Below are 19,909 nucleotides of genomic sequence, written 5' to 3' on the forward strand. Positions count from 1 at the left end.
TTGACATATAGTTCTTCATAGAATTTTCTTATATCCTTTGTATTTCTGTGGAGTCCGTAGTTACTTCTCTTTCATTTCTGATTTTAATTATTTGATGAGCCTGATTAAGGGTTTATCAGTTTTGTTTATCCTTTCAAAGAGCCAGCTCTTGGTTTTATTGATCTTTTGTATTTTTCTAGACTCTATTTCATTTATTTCTGCTCTGATCTTTATTATTTTCTTCCTTCTACTTACTTTGGGCTTTGTTTGCTGTTCATTTTCTAGTTCTTTTAATTATAGGGTCAGATAGTTTATTTGAGATTTTTCTTGTTTCTTGAGGTAGGTCTGTATTGCTGTAAATTTCCCTCTTAGGACAGCTTTCACTATGTCTCATTGATTTTGAGTCTTTGTGTTTTCATTTTCGTCTCTATGTATCTTTTGATTTCTTCTTTGATCTCACTGTTAACCCATTCATTGTTTAGTAGCATGCTATTTAGCCTCCATGTGTTCGCATATTTTTTGTTTTTTTTTCTTGTAATCGATTTCTAGTTTCATACCATTATGGTCAGAGAAAACACTTATTATGATTTCAGTCTTCTTAAATTTATTATATTTGTTTTATGGCCAGTACCATATATTGTTAGTGGGTGTGCCTTCTCTTTTCATCTTACCCTCTCCTTCCTTCCACTTCCCCCTTCGCTCCTCCCACCTCCCAGTGTTTAATTTTCCCTAAGTTCCTTGGTTCAGAACCTTATCTAAGTCTGCTTCAGTCCTTGAGGGTGTCACTTAAAATGCCTACTTTTTTTTCCCTCTCTGTCTCACTATTAAAAGTGCTTTATCTAGTTAGTCCACATAAATGCATAAGATTTTATTTTCTTTAGCTTTTCTGATCTATTTGTATTTTAAAAAGAGGTTCCTTGTAAAGTGAGTGAATAAATTAGATGAATGACAGGGGCATCCCATCCTGTAGATCATTGGTATAGACTCACATCTGAGCCTGGGACCCTAAGTTGTTCCTGCTTTTTGTTGTTGTTAATACCCATTACTACTGGGCTGCAGATTGGTTTAAAGCCCTCCGCCCCCTAATCTCCTGTCCTTTTGTGTGATGTTGGGGTTTATTACTGGAATGCACCAAGGGATGGAGTCATTTGTATGACTCCTTTGGAAGTCTGATAATCTGTATTGTTCATATCTTCTATAAGAAACTCTTAAGTTTAAGATTGGTTTCGATTAGCTCATCCAAATTTCGCATCTCCTATCCTGTCATCCATTCAGTAAGTATTGGGCACCTAGTATAAACGGGCATTGCTAGACACTGGGGATATGATAATGAACATGCTGATGTGGGCCTCACTCTCCATTATCTTATAATCTATTTGGGGAGTCAGATGTGTAACAGACAATTATATATCTCAAAAGGATACAAAGTAATGGGAGAAGAATTGGGTGCTATGGGAAAACCTTACTGGACAGGGTGAAGGTAAGGCATTGTTTCTTGGAGGTCAAGATGTTGGGGAGAGGTGCAAAATCAGGAAACTGGCATTGGTTGACAAACTTCCTGTAAAGGGCCAGATAGTAAATATATTTGGCTCTTCAGGCCACATAATCTCTGTCAAAACCACTTATAACCTTGCCACTGTCATGGAAAAAGCCATAGATAATACATAAATGAATGAGTGATGATGTGTCCGTCAGACTATATTTAAGGACACCAAACTTTGAATACTTAAAATTTTCAGATGTCGTGAAATATTATTATTTTGATTATTATTATTTTTTTTTTACCTCCAACCATTTAAAAATGTAAACATTTTTGGCTCACATGTTATAACAGAAACAGATGGTGGGCTGTAGTTGCTGACTCCTGGAATGTGCTGTTAAAATTCCTATTATCAAGGGTCTTGTGCCTGAACTCTTTATATAAACAGAGCTGTCGTGTAATAGACTTGTAGTCAGTACATGAATTATGCTTTCAGTAAGACATAAATTTGTAGGTAGGGTTGAAAATTACAGTGTTTCTGCACTTCTAGCAGTTCTTTTGAAACATTCCATTGATTCTGGAAGTTGAAAGGAAAGGATATTGGGGATTATGAGGGCAATTGACTAGTGGTGCACATGCAGAGGGCCTTGCATGGTATAATTAATAGCACATAGAAGGCCCAAGTTCCAGTCATGATCTCGTCTATTACTGGCTGTGTAATGTTGAGAAAATCATTGCAATTTTCTGAGCCTTGTGTGTCTGTAAGAGAGGATAAACTTAACATAGATACTGCTCAGGGTTATTGCAAGTAATAGTATACTTTAAAGCCGGGGTCCCCAAAACCTGGGCTACGGACTCCTGGAAGCAGACTGCACAGCAAGAGATGAGTGGTGGGCGAATGAGTGAACCTTTATCTGTATTTGCAGCTGCTCCCCAGCGCTAGCATCACCGCCTCAGCTCCACCTCAGATCATCAGGCATTAGATTCTCATAGGAGCACTGGTTCCTGGTACCAAAAAGGTTGGGGATGGCTGCTTTAAAGCACCGTGTAAAGTGTCAACATTAATATCTTAAAATTACACAGCCATTTCGTACATCTTTACATCTATCATATTGATGCAAGATGGCGTTATGATTAATTGGTTTTGTCACCAAGATTGGTTCTTGAACAATTCAGCCATCATGCAGACATTCAGTACCTACTTTGTGAAGGAACTGTTCTAGGTATGAGGATTCAGTAATACGCAAGAAATTGTTCTGTCATTGTAGGTTATAAATAAATACATATTATGATACCAGGTACTCGTAAGTGCTATAAAAAAAATAAAGGCAAGTAGATAGGTAGGGGTGTGAGGATGATGGGTGGGAACCGGACTACGGGAAAGCCTCTAAGGAAATAATGTTTCTCACCTTGTGGATTTGGGAAGATGGGAGAACTTTGAAAGAGATGGAACACAATGTAAAGACCCAGAAGTGAGGAAGAGTTTAGTTTGAACACCAGACTAAAGGCCAGCAAGCATAGATTGGATCAAGTGATGTAGAGAAATAGGGCACAGATTTATAGGGCCTACTGGACCATGGAAAATAGTTTGGATTTTATTCTGAGAAAGATTGAAAAGCTGTTGGAGGATTTTGATTGAAGGAGTAAAATAATCTATGTTCATTTAAAAGTGATCACTGTTAGAAAAAATAAATAAAAGTAAGTGATCACTCTTTCTCATTCTTTCTGAACAGATTTGTCCTAAATTCATTAGGTGGGACAGAGCAGAGTAGGCACTCACAGTGTGAGGAGGGGATGTGCGGAGCTATCATGGCCCAGAGCAGCATGTGTGGGCCCAGTTAGGATGAGGGTGGCCTGGGACAGAGTGTGTTGAGAGGGCACGGCAGCTGTCATAGGAGTCAGAGCCCAAGTAGGGTGAATGCAGGATCTTTCTGACCGATGGCTTGGTGTGGGATGCTAGAGCTTGATCAGGGTGAAGAGAGTGTCCAGAAGGACAGCATACTGCATGGAGAGTCAGAGCGTAGACTGTCCCCACCATATATGAGAGGTGGCCTGGAGTGGAGCGTGAGGAGGATTCAGTCATAGTAATCTGTTGATCTTAATTTTCTCATCTTGGTGATTTTTTTGTAGTTATTTAGACCATCCTTGTTTTTAGCATTCGAGGATAATGTTGCAACAGGTTGGCAACAAACTCTCAGGTTGTTTGGTGAAAAAATTCTTTACACTGTACTTTTCTGCAATTTTGTGGTTTCAGAACTGAAAAAAGAAAAGAAAAGAAAAGACTACTCTGGCTACTGAATGGAGAATGGATTATAGAGTGGCAGGAGGTTGCTGCCGCAGTCTAGTATCAGCAGTCTAGTATGTGTGGCTTATGAGGGTGGCTTTGGCTTGGGCAGGTGGTCTTAGTGGAGGACATGAGAATGGTCAGATTGGGGACTTATATTTTGAAGGTTGAGCTGACTGTGGATTTACTGATGGGATGTAAGGTAAGAGAAGAGTCAAGGCTAGCCTTTTTTCCTTTTTTTTTTTTTTTTAAGGTTTGAGAAAGTAGGAAAAGATAATGACATAATGTCATGGATTCATTTTTTTTTTTTTTTTTTTAAGTGTTTGTCAGAAGGACCTGGTTTCCAGTCTTAGCTCATCCCTTGAGAAGGTGTGTGAACCACTGTTTTGACCTTTCTGGTTCTCAGTTGCTTCTTATGGACAGCATGGTATAGAATCTTTGTAGTGGGACCAACAGGCTATTTTAGCCATACCAGGTCTTGCTTTTAACAAGTAGTCTCTAGTGACACTTTGTTGAAGAGCTAGAGAAATGTTAATGTAATTGCATACCTAGATACTTTAACACCTATTCTCCAAAAATGTTAATGAATTAATCACTAACTTCCAAAGAGCTCATGATTGGTGAGATGAAATACTTTATATTTGATCCTGTTTTATTAAATGTTTTTATCATTGATTTGGATGAGGACATAGATTACTTCATTATCAAATTAGTATATGTATTGAAGTTGTGAGCTGCCCTTTTGGGGAAGGTTCAGTAGGATTTATATGTCTTGCTTGAAGGAAATCATCTGTAAGTGATTGTTACTAACGAATAGCTTCAGTTAACTTCCTAATGTACCTACTTCAGTATACATGATGGACTTTATAATAGGAGTAATAGGATTACTGGGTGTTAAGTGGTAATAGATGTGGACACTCCAGGCATGATATCTGACTGGACATACCTGATAAACATCAGTAGCATTCCTCCCCAGTTAAAGGGTGTACCAGCCTTGCTTATTCATGCTGCACATTGATTCATTTTTCATCTATGAATTGTTTGGTCAAAGTACTTTCAAAGAAAGGCAGTTTGAATCCTTCCAAAAATTTGTTTCTGTTGTGTATACTTGAGTTGGCATTTCTTATCTTGATTAAAGCTTTCTTAGGTGAAGTTTTCAGCTGCTTAGTTTGGTTCCACCAAGGGAAAGGTGTGAGTGATGTGTCTTCAAATCTTTATTTTAGTGTTAAAGATGTAGATATATAGTATTACACATAATATGTTTTCTCTTCTTGAAAAATTAATGTATCATTTTCACATTGTCCTTTAAATATTCACTCCAAAGGCAGGAAACACTGTTCCTCTGTGTTCTATGTTAATATGTAGCATCTTGTACAATTGGGTGCTGAGTAAGTTTCATTGTAAGTAACTGAGAAGAAAGACTTCATTGTTAACATTCTGAACAGTGCCAGTGTTACCATTTTATTTGCATTAAGACTCAGCCCTTGAAAAAGTAATACACTGTCTACAATGTCTCAAATATGAAATATGGGTAGGTGTTTTGGAGAAATTTCTGTGCAATTGTGCTTTGTGTTTTAAAGTTTGAAACTTTCAGGAGGAAGTCGTTTCTGTCTGATATTTTCTAAGTGTTGGTGGTAATGCAGACTTCAATATTTGTTACTGCCTGCATTCACAGAAGGCCTTACTTTCCTTCATTTGTTTTTGAATTTTGTTATGGAAGTTTTAGTATATACTTTGTCCTAGAGGGTCCCCCCCAGCATAAAATTTCAGTCTTTATGTGAATGTGCATTCTTTTTCATAGGTGATTTTTGACCCAGTGTTTTCTTTTTAGCTGCATCTAGGCGTTGAGCCAGGGAGACCTGAGTGTTGAGAGGCGACTACTGAGCTGGAGAGAGCTTTCCTGGCTGAAGTGGAGCTGTGTAGACTAGCAAATGAGACATCTGTGCAAACAAACAAACACAAAAAGAAAAGAAAAATTCATAGAACAAAATTCATCACTTTAAAGTGGTAATGAATACATTCACAGTGTTGTGCAGCCACCAGTTCTGTCTAGTTCCAAAGTGTTTTGTCACCACCAAAAGAACCCCTATATCCATTAAGCAGTCACTCCCCACTGCCCCTCCTTCCAGCCCCTGGCTATTACCAGTCTGCATTTTGTTTCAGTGAATTTACCTGTTTTGTGTATTTTATATAGTGGAATGACATAACATGTGATCTTTTGTGTCAGGCTGCTTTCACTTTGCATGTTTCTGAGGTTCATCCAGTTGTAGCTTGAATCAGTACCTCATTTCTTTCTATGGCTGAGTAATAACCCATTATATGTATATGCCACAATTTGTTTATCCATTCATCCATTGGTATTTGGGTTGTTTCCACCTTTCAGCTTTTACGAATGTGCATTTGTTTTGTTTGTTTTGTTTTCAGTTCTTTTGGTGATATGCCTAGGAGTGGAATTGCGGACATATTGTAATGCTATGTTTAACTTTTTGAGGAACCACCAAACTATCCCCTCTTCCCCAGGCAATACCATTTAATATTTCCTCCAGCATTGTATGAGAGTTTCTCCACATTTTTGCTAACATTTGTTAGTTTCATTTTTCTTTTCTTTTTTTTTTTTAATTATAGCTATCCTTGTGGGTGTGAAGTGATAACTCATTGTGGCTTTTATTTGCCTTCTCAATGATTAATGATGCTGAACATCTTTTTATTTGCTTGTTTGTCATTTGTATATCTTTGGAGAAATGTCTATTTAAGTTCGTTGCTTAATTTTTAATTAGATTGTCTTTTGTTATGTTAGTATTTTCCCGATACTAGACCCTTACACATATATGATTTGTTAACATTTTCTCTTCTGTAGGTTGTCTTTCAGTTTCTTAATGATATCTTCTGGTGCAGAAAACTTTTTAATTTTGATGAAGTCCAATTGACTTGTTTTTTCTTTTGTTGCAGTTGCACAGGCTTTTTGTTTGCATAATCTAAGAACCTGTTGCCAGATTCAAGGTCCTGAATCTTTACCCCTATGTTTTAGCTCTTATATTTAGGTTGTCAATTCATTTTGAATTAATTTTTATATAAGGAGTGAGCTGTGAGTCCAACTTAAGGTTTTTGGAATGTGGATATCCAGTTGCGCCAGCACCACTTATTGAAGAGACTGTTCTTTCTCCATTGAATGGTCTTGGTGTGCAAACTTTTACTTTGGTCTATTTGTATATGGATTTACCTAGAATTCACTTCTAATGAGGAGCTGTATATGACAAGGTATTTGTGGATTACAGTTTGGCTTTCGGTGGTAAATAGGGATTTGTGATTTGAATGCAAAATTAGCTTTATACATTTTAAATTAAGTGATTCAATTAGTACTGGCTTTATTTTGTCCTTTGAGTTCTTTTGTAAGAGCTATTTTGTTTGCCAGTTGTTATTTCAGTACTGTGGAAGTGGGCTACCTGTTGCCTTTTCTGAAAACTTATAGTTTATTCTGTAATTTATTTTCAAGGTAATTATTAATGTATTTTTTTAAAATGAGAAACATTAAAGAAATTATATTGATAAATTTGCTTTGGTTGAACATAAACATTTTGCTTATATAATTTCTCTTTTTTTCCTTTTCCAAATGATAAAATTGCCTAAATTTTTGTGTTAGAGTAATTAAATGACTTAAGGTGAGAGATTCTGAACAAAATATGAATCTTAGCTTCCAAGATTTATTCTTGTACCTTGTTTAGGGATATGTGTGTGTGTCTGTTTGTGTGTTTGTGAGAGAAAGAGAATGTATGTGTGTTTTAAAGCCTGATTTTGAAAATTAATTTGCCTTAAATATACAGCAAATCTAGCCGACAGATAATACTGCAGCTCAAAGGAAAATATAAGTATTTAAAGATTCGATGAACTGGATTACTAGAAAAATACCCCTTAATTATTTGAAAAAATAACTGGGAAAAATTTAAAAAGCTTATGCTATTTTTTCTCTCTTCCTGGAATAGACTTAAGAGTCTATGTTGTAAATAAGAACTAAAGCTCATTAATCATTAATATATTTCTTAAATAAGTTTTCAGGAATGTAGAAGAGAGAAGGTAATTTTAATCCTTAAAATATTGCTAATGTTAAAAAATGTTCATAAAACCGTGAAGACCTGGAGGCCGTTGTACTTAAACCCCTATATTCTGAGTGACTAATGTTTAGTAGTTATTCTGTTTTTTTATTGTAAGTCTTTGCTATATTGAAAAAGAAATTTACAGTGATGAAAAATTGTCTTTGATTAGTCTGTGTAGAATTTAAAAATATTACATTAATAACATTTTTACAGAGGTTAGAGATATATAAAGGGTGATTGTGAATACCTGTTTTTCTTAACTGTGTCTGCCAGTCAGTTTTGAAATATTGAGTAAATTAAGCAGTTTTTAATATATGACATTTTGCTATTTTACTCTTTGAGATTTGTGTTTATTTTAGTTGCGATGTGACTCCTTTATTTACTTGAAAATATTGCCTGGGATTTGTTAAGCATGAATTTTACTCATGCATGTAAATTAATGTTTTATAAATTGGCTCGTAATTATCGATTTGTGTCTGTCTTTGGAGTACAGTATATAGTTAAAAACCGGACGTGTAAAGTACTGATCCTTTCCTGCTCTTTAGTGCCAGGATTTTATACTGGGGCCTAGTGGCAGAGACTGAAGGATATTGTCCTTGAACCTAGGAATTGCATGCATTCTGTAGTGCCTGAGTTCCGTTTTCGAGAGGGTTAGAGCTTTACTCAGTGTTCTCAAAGGAGGTGGGGGAGCACGTCTCAAAAAGTTAAGTAAAATTAAGCTGGCATATTGACAACTGAAGGGTAAACTAAAAGTAAAGTTGCTTAAGTTCTTTGCTATTAAGGATATGACAGAAGGAACATATGAAAGGCTCAAGTGGTGAGTGACATTTCTGAGTATTCGGATAGGTTTAATTAAGGAACTTGGTAATGGTACAGGATAGTGATTCTTAAACATTTCGCTCTCAGATCTCTTTTAGACTTAAAAATTATCGAGAAGGGAGCATTTGAGAGCTTGCTTCCCAGCATATCATCAGCATGGTTCAAATTAAGCTCAAATTAACTCATAAAAAAATCAAGAAAAAATTGAGAAGACTGAAGAGCTTTTTTTTAATGTGGTATAGTAAGTATCTGTTGATACTTACTGTATTAGAATTAGTAAACTTAAAAAATGTCAATTCATTTAAGAGAACGATAGTACACCCATTCATTTCATGTTAACATAAATAGTATGTTTTTAATTGAAAAAAATAGTTTTTTTTAAAACAAAAAATTAGAATGGCATTGTTTTGTATTTTTGTAAATCTCATTAATGTCTGGCTTAACAGTAGCTAAATTCTTAACATTCTTCTACCTTTAGTCTGTTGCAATATGCCATTTTGGCTGAAATATGTGAAAATTTTTTTTAATCCATCCTGTGTCCTTGCATCAGCGGTTTTCTTTAAAGCAATAGCTTCATTTCATTCATTTTGAGAATCTTGTCTGCCAGATACCCAAGTTGGAATAACCATGGCTTGTCTGGCAGTCAAATAAGAAAGGTGTTCTCTGAAAAGAGGAACTAGTTCTACTCACAGTTAAAACAACTGCACAAGTGTTTTTCACTCACACACACACACACACACACACACACACACACACACAGAGTGCAGAAGGGCTTTCTATTTTATCAGAAACAATATGTCCACGAGGTTGATATTTAATAAAATTAATGTTTTACTGCTTCATCAAGAACACTCTTAAGTGAAACTGGCGTTATCTTAAGTCCTTGTTAATATAATGATTGCTAGTGCAGTTTGGGGCCACTACCTTGAAGGTGCCATAGTACCAGCACCTTTACCCACCATTGCTTTTACATTGTTAGTGTAAATGTCAACACAGTGAAAAAAGCAAATAATATCTTAGTATCATATGAAAGTAGTTTTGATCTCATGGATTTCATGAGATTTGTGGACCATACTTTGATAGTTGCTGGGAGGGGTGGATATTCCCATTATTGAATTGCCATGGCATCATTCTCCCTATCCCCGACTTCTGCCCAGGGGAGGAAGAGAGAGAGAAAATCAAACCAGAGTATAATTTTCAGATCTAATGGAGAAGGAGAGGGAACAAATGTTTATGACTTTCTTATTATTCATTCTTATTTAAGCATCAGGTGACCGCCCTGTGAACTAGTTAGTTGTTATCCTTTATTTGCAGTAAGGTTAAAAGATCCTGAGAGGTTAAATAGCTCGCCTAAGGTAATAGAACTAGTAAAATAATGGCCAGTGGGCTTGAACTACATTCTGGGTGAGATCAAAGTCCATGTGCTTTTCTCTTAGCCACACTTGCTTCCAGTTGGATGTAATGGGAAAAGTCTAATCAAAGTTCAGGTTAACTGTTACCTATTCCCTGAAATGGGAAGAGTCTAATCAAAGTTCAGGTTAACTGTTACTTATTTCAGTATTGCCTGTGTCCTTTCATTAGTTTCTTCCTTATCTTGTCATTAACCTTTAGCTATTAATAATCGGATTCTTGATTAGAAAGATGCTCATGGAAACAACTGATTTTTTTTCCTTCACAGTATTTGTTATCTGTTTATTTATCAAGAGAAACTGTTTCTTAGCCCAAATATGCATGCTTCATAGTTCAGGAACACAGGTCAGTGATAAATTTTCATGGAAGTCAATTTAAATTCTTTACATTCCGAAATCACTTTGAACTGTGAAAGATACCAGCCTTCTTCATCTCCTCAAAATCTTTCATGGTATCATAGTTTCTGTAGAAATCTGGGTATGCCTTCTTTGTTGGTTCAGCCAGAGCAAACTTAAAAGATGCAACCCCCAGGGATACAATGACTGCTCCAACAATATGAAATCGCAGACACATGACCAGAAGGCCACACGTCTGAGGTTTTGTCAAAGCACTGGAAGTCATGGTAGTTATATTTTCCCTTAATACCAGTGTCCTTCCAGATGGAGAAATGAACCACAACTTTTTTTTTTTTGATCTTGATCTCATTCATAAAATTGGAGTAAGGTCAAGGAGTAAAATATTGCCAAAGCTAAAAGTCAGGAACAGTGGTTATCTGGTGGGCTCTTTGGTTTTTGGAATTATTTGTACTAGTTTGCTGTTGAAGCAGTTACCATGGAGAGTAAGTCGTACAGGTGAGTAAATATTGTGCTTTACCTAGTCCTTGAGAATGTCTCGGTTGAGTAGTAGACTACAGATGTTAACGCTACTTTCCAGTCGTTTCTGAACAGTAATTTGAGAGATGTTTCCCCACTGCTTAAAAGAACTCCTTACCTTCAAGTTCAAAGGAACATTTTAAAGATTACCTAAAATATGTCTTTTTATTTAGTACCCTGTTTTGCTTTGTGTAAACAGACTGGGAGTTTCAGGATACCAACTCAGTAATTTCAGAAAATTTTTAGTGACTCATATCTGTAATTTGAACACGGCTCAGGAGGAACATGATCATAGAATCACAGAATTAACAATTTATTATGCAGTGTACTAGAATTATGCCAAATACAGTTAACCCAGATTTTTATTATTTGTGTTCACTGAGAATATTTCTAAACTTGCCAAAGGAATGAAAATACAGATGTATAATATTTACAATGACATAATACTGCAAGGGACTTAAAGGATCATCTAGTCAAGTGGTTTTAGAACTTTTAAACAGCAGAACTTTTTCTTTAATTGCAATTATATCCAGGAGTCTAATATTTAAAGGCTTTCTCATGGCTGAAGTGGGAGTGGTGGGTCTGGAATTCTCCTGTTTGCTTGGTAGACTCCGTTTGCCACTGCTGTGAGCCCTTGGGTAATAGTAACAAACAGTGTAAACATGGTTTAAGTGTTCATTTGGCCCAGGTGCTAAAGCACTTTACATGCATAATTTCACAGTTTGAAAACCAGTCATCTAGTTCAGCTTCTGAATTTTATCTTTGAAGAAAAGGGCCCAGAGAACTTAAATCAGTTGCCCAGGGTTTTTTTAGTAGAGTTAGTGTTATTAAAATCCTTTAAGTCAGTTTAACTCGTGGCATGTGTGGTGTGTTACTTTTCCAGATGTGAAAATAGTACATGTTCAATGCAAGAAAATTTGAATTTACAATGGAGTATAAAAGGGAAAAATACTTAACTAATTAGAGATTGATAATATTTTGGTATTGATCTTTCTAGTTTCTTTTATAAATCTTCCTTATTAGAAAATTGATATACCCACCATACTTTTTGTTGAGTCTTTTTTTAAGGTTAATACATTCCAAAGTGTATTACTTTTTTCCTAAATATTCTTTGTGAGAATGATTATTTAATGAAATTTTACTAAATTTGAACAGTTTATTTGATGTTTCCCACTGCCGGACATTTATTGTTTGCAGTTTTTTCTTTTTTTTTTTGCTGTTATATTAATGCTGTAATAAACATTTAATGAGCATAAAATTTCTAGACCATGAACTTCTAAATGTCAAATTATTGAATCAACAGGTGTTTTAAAAATATATTTTCAAACAGTTTTAAATTGATCTTTGGAAAGTTTTGTTAGTTTAATACTTTTTCAAGTTATATTATTAAACTCTTGTGACTTCTAGACAATGTGGTTAAAACAGATAAGTCATTATTTTAATTTAAATAAACTTTCTTTATATTTATTTATTAGCTGCTTCTATTTTTTCATTTATAAATTTCTAGTTCCTTCGCCTGTTTTTCTATTTGGATTTTTTTTTTCTTTTTAAAAAACAATTCAAGAAACACATGTCTGTGTAACTCTCCATCCACTCTATACCTCCTCCCACACCCACAATTCCTGTCAATGTATGTTGCCATTTTTTACTCAGCTTTAAAAGATTATTAATATTTGGCAGAAAGAAGTTTTAACTTTTTAACCTTTCAATATATATGATGTCTGATTATCTATTCTTTTGTGATATTATCAGCCACTAATGACCGTTACTTATATCCATTAATTTGTCAGGTGTTCTGAAATGTTGAAATTGTTATTCTGTCATTTTTTAAAATATTCATTTCCTGAATATTTTGTAGAGAAGCTTCCTTGTATCAACTGTTTGGTTACTTCAGGTGCAATTTGTATAGAAAAGTCAGTATAAATTTTCAATTATTTGCTTTTATTTAGTGGATTCAAACTAGTTGACTTAGTTTCTTCCAAAATTTGACTTAAAACATAACTTAGAGGTTTAGACACGTTTGTGTATTATACTTACTGATGCATAAATTGTTCCATCACTGGCCAGCAGTAGCTTCTTCAGCACTGCTAATGATAAGTGACAGGGCTGAGTACACCTGTCGGACCTCAGCTCTTGCACATACATACTGTGGAAGTGAGCCTTGTATTCTGGGATTCCTAGAAGAGAGAGAGGCTCACTGAAGATTTCTGGGGAGTTTTGTCAGTTTGTTATTGATCAGTACAACAAATATTTGATTGTGCTAGGGATACAGTAGTGACCACGAATAAATGATTTTAGGTAAATGCTCTGTAGAAAATAAAACAAGGTGATATGATAATACTAGTGTATGTACGAGTTTAGGCATCAGTGAATGGAATAGTTTGCACCCAGAAGCTGTAAGATAAAAATCTGCCTTTAAGAGACCAAAACTGACCGTGGAGGCATCAAGTTGGGCTGAGTTACCTGAGTATGTGGGTAGAGAAGGAACCATCTTTTGAAAGAGTTGTTGAAAATGGAGCTCAGAAATGTCTGTTTAATGCTTTAAGATGGTATTAAGTTTATAAGATTTGGGAGACTGCACTTCCAGTTCCTCTAATTACATGTGATAAAAATAATGCTATGGTTAAAATGGCAACCTATGCTGCAGTGAAACCTGCAGGGAAGAAATCTCTTGGCTGTGAAGCAAAACGTTCTCAAATTTCAGTCTCAGGGGTTTGTGGACTTTGAAGAAGAAACTTTTCTGGCTTTCCTCACTGAGGCGATGGCTGTTAGAATTTACCAGGCATGAAGAGAGGACCCAGTGTCACCTTCTTTGGGGAAACAAAAATACCTCTTTTATTATTTGGTGGAAGCATCACTTAATGAGTTTTAAAAAATCCATACCATAATTCATGGTATGAAACTGGGCCCGTGCTACTGCTAACAAGGATTTAGCTCTCCGAGGTTGGAGAGACATAGCAAGATAATCATCAGCATCTTGGGCAGGACCTGAATGAGTGCACAAGGGCTCGATATTTTAATAAAATTATTTTAACCTTGCCAAAGTGGATTTTGAAGTTCACAGCTTTAATCTTTCATTGGCTTTTTTCCTGTTCTTGTCTTCCCCATTTAAAAGGAAAATAAAACCCAAGAATCTTCGTTTCCTTCCTGCCTTACCCTGTAGTTACTACTCTCATTCTCATCGTCTTCGCAAGGATAATCGGACGGATACCTTTTACAGTATTAATAGTGTTTTAGTTCTTATGTTGGGGGTGGCACACTGTTGTTTACTTTATTATTGTTCTATTTAACTTGCATGTATATACTATACGTATTCTTTTGCATTGCATATAGCAGATATTATATATTTTTTAGAGAATAATCTCTTTGTTTATATTTGCACGTTCATTTCTCATTTGCTTCTCTTGCCTTCAGCTCTAATCTTTCTGTTTGTTTAAAGTATGTGGGCCTACCATGTATATTTCCCCTGACAGGCAGAGGAGGACACAGTGTTACCCAGTGAAGAGATTAGCAAAGTCAGAAGACCTTCCATTTGTAAATTGAATAATTGTGAGGCTCAACTTAGACGAACTTTGCAAACTGTAAATATAAGGGGCTTTGAGGAATCACAGTGATAGTAGGTGCAGCAAAACTTTGGCTTGTCCAGCACAACACAGATAATACTACCTGGAAGTCAGAATATTATGTTGTCAGTGATTGAAGCTCTCCAAAATACAGTGTGCTTCTCTACTACTTCACGTTTTCTTCATGCTTCCTGCTTGTCTTGGGTGATATTCTGTCTCTGCTGCCCTGTCATTGTAACCAGATGCCAGGTGTGGGCTCAGGGGAGATTTGTTCTGACCTTGTGCCTTTTTAAATTTCCCCCCTTTTTTCGGTTTCTGGTTGCTTCTTTGAACCTCTTGACTCTCACCACCCTTTAGCTGGCCTTTTATAGTCCTTAGTCACAGAGAGTCCTCTTCCTCTGGTGTGGCTGACTGAACAGAGTGTCCCCTAATCTTTGGGCATTTGATTCTGTTATTGTTGTAACTTGAAACAATTTCTTCTTCCTTCCCTCCCTTGTCTTCAGTGCATTTTTTCCCTTTTCTTTTTATAACCCCTTCTTCTAGCATTAGAGTTCATAAAACTTTGCCAGTTAAAAAGCAACTCCTGAGCATAAGGCTGTACTGTGGTTAGGGCACAAGTTTGTCTGTCCTGAGCACTGGCCGAGACGTAGGAGTAACCAGCCGAATAGAAAAGGAAAAGTGACAGGAGAGATGAGTAGCAGCAGTGAGGGGAACTTGTGGCAGTAGAAGAGATGGAGTAGAGCCCCCGAGTGGTCAGTGAGGGGTGGGGTCAAGGGCCCGGGAAGGACACGTGTGGGTGGGGGTCTTCAGTCAGGGAGTGCCACAACTTCTCATACACCCACCTGCCTGGCGCGGCTTCCTCTAGTGAAAGGAGAAGAGAAGTAAAGAAATTGTACCTTACACCAGAAAACTGCTACCTGCAGATAACTTACAAGTTGGGAAACGTGGGAAAATATCGTTTGATCAGTAGAGTTTTGGTTTTGTTATTTTGTTATATGGTACTATAGCTCCAAAACAGCAGCTTCTTACTTAAAATTTTTGAAATTCAAAATATAATTTACCATAAAATCCACCCATTAAATGTATATATTTTACCGGTTTTTAGTATGTCACAACTATGTGACATACTAAAAACCAGACCCTGGGAACCACCATTCCGCTTCCTGTCTCTATGAATTTGATTACTCCAAGTACCTGACATAGGTAGATCATACGGTGTTTGTCTTTTTGTGACTGGCTTATTTCACTTAGCATATGTCCTCAAGGTTCCATGTTGTAGCAAGTGTCAGACTTCATTCCTTTTTGTGGCTAAATAATAATCCATTGCACATATATACCACAGTTTGTTTGTACATCCAGCAATGCACATTTGGGTTCTTTCCACTTTTTGGCTATTGCAAGTGGTGTTGCTGTGAACAGTCATGTACAAGGACTTGTCTGAGTACCTGTTTTCAGTTCTTTTGGGTATCTACCTAGGAGTGGAATTTCTGGGTTGTGGGAGCAATTCTGTTTTTGCTTTTTTGGGGAATTGCCAAATTGTTTTTCATAGTGACTAAACCATTTTACATTTCCATCAGCAATGTATAAAGGTTCCAGTTTTCTACATCTTTTATGTGTATTTTTTATAATTTTGATGATAGCCAACCTAATGAGTGTGAAGGAGTATTTTGTGGTTTTTATTTGCATTCTCCTAATGACTAGTAATGTTAAACATCTTTTCATGTGGTTGTTGGATATTTTTATAGCTTTGGAGAAATGTCTTTTCATGTCCCTTGGTCATCTTTTAAACTGGGTTGTTTGTCTTTTTGTTGCGTTGTAAGAGTTCTTTATATATTTTGGATAGTAGACCCACATCAGATAAATGATTTGCAGATACTTTTCCCATTCTGTAGATTCTTTTCACTTTCTCGATAATGTCCTTTGATGCACAGAATAGCTCTTTACTTTTATTGGAGCATTTAGTTAACTAAAGCAGTTAAGAAAGGTCATACCCTGTGCAGAGCCAAGGCCCTCCTAGAGTGTGGGTTTTCTGGTTGAAAAGAATAGAGGGCATCTCATTTTCTGGCCTGTGCTGTGTGAAAGGCTGAAACAGTTGACACAGAAATTGTGTATTTTGTAGAAAGATGGGTTTGGCTTTTTAAACTGAGAAAAAAACAGTTTTTTATGCTCCATTTCATTTCACATAATGCTTGAGGCGGCTTATGATAGGTGTGCCAAAATGGAGAATTCCAAGCAGAGAAAAGTTAGGATCAAGGGAAAAATAAATAGAATGAAGATTGTGGAGAAGAATGTCATTGGGTATTTCTAGATGGAAAGGAAGTGTGTAGCAATTAGTGTAGGATATTGATTAATACAATTTTTTTTTTGGTTTATGACTTTCCATTTTTTTACTTTTAACATATTAGTAAGGAGAATACTTTACTACAATATTATTAATGTTATGAATGCATTTGTTGAGCTTGCTGCCTTCTCCACACTGATATATAATCCATTCTCATGGTTGTATCTGCTACCTGCATTTGTGTTCAGCCCATTCTTCTTCCCTGAATTTCAGTTGGTCCTCTCCTCTCCTCTCCTCTCTCCTGCACTCCCTTCCCCTCCCTCTTCTCCTCTCTCCCCCTCTCTACTATCTTCTTTATCCTGTCCTAGTCTTGGACCCAGCAGGGCACCTTCCAGCCTCATCTCGCTGGCCTCACAGTTTGCATTATTGTTCTCCCAGCTGCAGCCTGTCCTCTTGCCCTTTCCTTTCTGTTTGGCTCAGTCCTACCAGGACTCATCCCAGATAACCCCCCAGGGGGAAACTTACCTGACTTCTTACACTCTTTTTGTGCTGACTGGACATCCTTCCTGGCCTCTACCTGGCTCTGTCATTGTGCTGACCGTAGTGGCACGATGTCTGTGCTTTTCCTGCACTGGATGAGGACACAGACTGAGACGTCTTCATTGTTTGTCCCCATGCCTGGCAGAGTGTGGGCACAGGTTTGGCACCAGTACCTGTCTGTCAAATGAATAATTAAGATCTATACTATCATGAGGTGCAAACTGGTGGGTGTGGGCTGGATCACACCTGCGGTTGTGTTCATGTGCCTCACAATGCTTGGCAACTTGGCAAAGTTCACATAAAAATCCCTGTCCCTGTATTCTGAAAAGAAATGAGGCTATCTGGCCGCCCTGCGTCCGCATTCTTTCACCAAGGCTCTTCTCTGGACCGGGGCGGTGCCCCTTTTCGATGGTTTGCAGTAGTCCCACCCTTCTCCTCTTACAAGAGGCCTGCTCTACTCCCGTTACCTGCTGTGCTCCTTTGAGACACGTGGGATTAGATTCCACTTACTGCATGCCCTACTACCAGATCTGTCTGTCTCTGGTTTGTTGTTTGGTAGAAGGTAGGCGGCAGTTAGTTTGAGTTTTGGTTTCTGGCATGTTTGTGCAGTTCTGTTTTTCTGTGAGGCTGATGGAGGATGGCGCCTTAAAAGTTCACACATGCATATGCCAGTGATGTTCGCAGAGACTGCCTCGGTGACACAGGCTCAAATGAAATGAAGCATTTAGTTATGGGAAAGTTTACCATTCTGAAGTTTGTAAATTCCTTTTTAAAATTTTTGACATGTAGTCTATATGTTGGCGTATGGTTTTTTTTTTTGTTAAAATAAACTTTTCTTACCATTAGCAAATACTTATGGACCACTTAGAGAAATCTTTAATTCCTTTATGAAATTAAAAAGTAATTTCTATACTTATGTTTAGAATTTTAAGGCATTAAATGGTGATCTTTGTTTGACTGTATACAAAATTTGTGGGCACATTTTTGGGCCATGGTCCATATTTACCATTATATTTTCATGGGGACAGATCACAAGCCCCAAAAGCAAAGGGCTTTCAGCAGGGCAATAATAGGATCAGTTTTTTGTTTTCAAAACTTGACTCTGCAGGAGTGCAGGTTGAGGATTAGAGAAGTGTGAGAACCAGGGACAGAAATGGTGATGGCTCCAGTTAGAATGAGGGATTAGGAGGGAGACATTTTACCTGTTCATTTTCAATGCTATTATAAGTCATCTAAGCACTTAGGTTAATTATAAAACTCCTTTTCAGAAAAAAATGAATAACTACTAGGAATACTATACTGTGGCTCACAGTATTCTCTTAAGCCACTGTGCAGATCGAGTGAAGGAAAGGGTTAGATAACTGTCATGGTTCTCTGTGGGAAAGGAATCTTTTAATTAATAAGCAGAAACTCATGATTACCCCCTTTTTGTCCTGTGATATGTTCAAGATATAGGTGTCAAGTGCTTTAGGTACCACAGAAGAAGTGGTCCTGCTAATAGGAAGTGGTTATACTGCAGCCACTAAGCTGAGACCGGCGCAGTGGTTAAAAGCAAGAGATATTGTCTGGGTTTCAGTTATTGAATTCACCACTTCCCCTCTCTGTGCTTCAGTTTCCTCAGCTGTACCTAGGAATCCTGAAAGTATGTACCTCAAAGGATTATTGCATAGGGTAAATAACTGTTATATGTAATGCTTACAATAGTGTCCAGTGTTTAGTAAGTACTTAATGCACATTGCTTCTCTTGTTGCTATTACTGTTTTTATTAATGGAGAGATTCACAAATAAGAATTCAGAGTGAAATTTATATTACCTTATGTGTGGTTATTAAGTAGAAAGCTTCAAAAACAGAATACTATTTGTCTTTAAATCCCAATAAGAACTTTGCATTATAGCTTTTTAGGTGGTCAAGTCCATACAATTAAATGAAAATCAATTTATGTCCACCGTTCCTTAAGGTAGCCCCCTGCCCCTGTTGGTTGTCCTAAACAGAAATTCTAGTATACAGTACTTTCCATATAAACTGTATGAACATTTTTATGCATATAAACAGCCAGCATTGGTTTTCTAGAGCTCTCCGAGAACATAGTCCTGTTAAGCGTTTGGGAGGTGACATAGGAGAAGGGAGAGCAGATGCTCAGGTGCTATCTCAGTCTGTTTCACGTTTGGTTGTTGGCAAAAGGAGGACAGGCTTTGTTTCTAGTATATATTTTATTATTTCCCCCTTTTTTGAAGAATTTTCTATGAAAACAGTATCATAAACTTAAGACCTTCAGCTGGAGCAACAAAAGCTCTAACTCCAAATTTCTAACTTTGAGAAATATTCGGACATATTCGAGTGATAAGCCTACAATTATAGTAGTATGGCTATTAGCTAATATTTATCAAGGTCTTCCACTTTGCAAAACATGTTGCAAAGCACTTTTGCATATATTATCTTGCGCCATCCTCGCGACAGTCGTATGAGGTAGTAGGTATTCTTATATTGTTTTTGGAGGTGATAGTTAGAGAATTTCAGGAGCTGTCATTCAAGTCCAGGCAGTCAGCCAGAGCCCATATACTTAATCAACATGGTCTGTCTTACTTAATT

At 36.8% G+C, this 19,909-nt stretch overlaps 1 protein-coding gene across 3 annotated transcripts in view; it reads left to right on the top strand.

Moving 5' to 3' along the window:
- SRPK2 (SRSF protein kinase 2) overlaps positions 1 to 19,909 on the top strand; it is a 192,335-nt gene that overhangs the window by 19,249 nt on the left and 153,177 nt on the right. Inside the window, exon 1 of one of the 3 annotated variants that reach the window (XM_023537995.1) lies at positions 10,880 to 10,914. The exons of the other annotated variants lie outside the window; for them this stretch is intronic. Coding sequence (XP_023393763.1) covers positions 10,895 to 10,914 — 20 coding nt within the window. The 5' untranslated portion in view covers positions 10,880 to 10,894. Of the gene's footprint in view, positions 1 to 10,879; positions 10,915 to 19,909 lie in introns of those variants that run through there. 3 annotated transcript variants of the gene reach the window in all.

This window comes from Pteropus vampyrus, unplaced genomic scaffold (assembly GCF_000151845.1).
Source record: "Pteropus vampyrus isolate Shadow unplaced genomic scaffold, Pvam_2.0 Scaffold208, whole genome shotgun sequence".
NCBI lineage: Eukaryota > Metazoa > Chordata > Mammalia > Chiroptera > Pteropodidae > Pteropus > Pteropus vampyrus.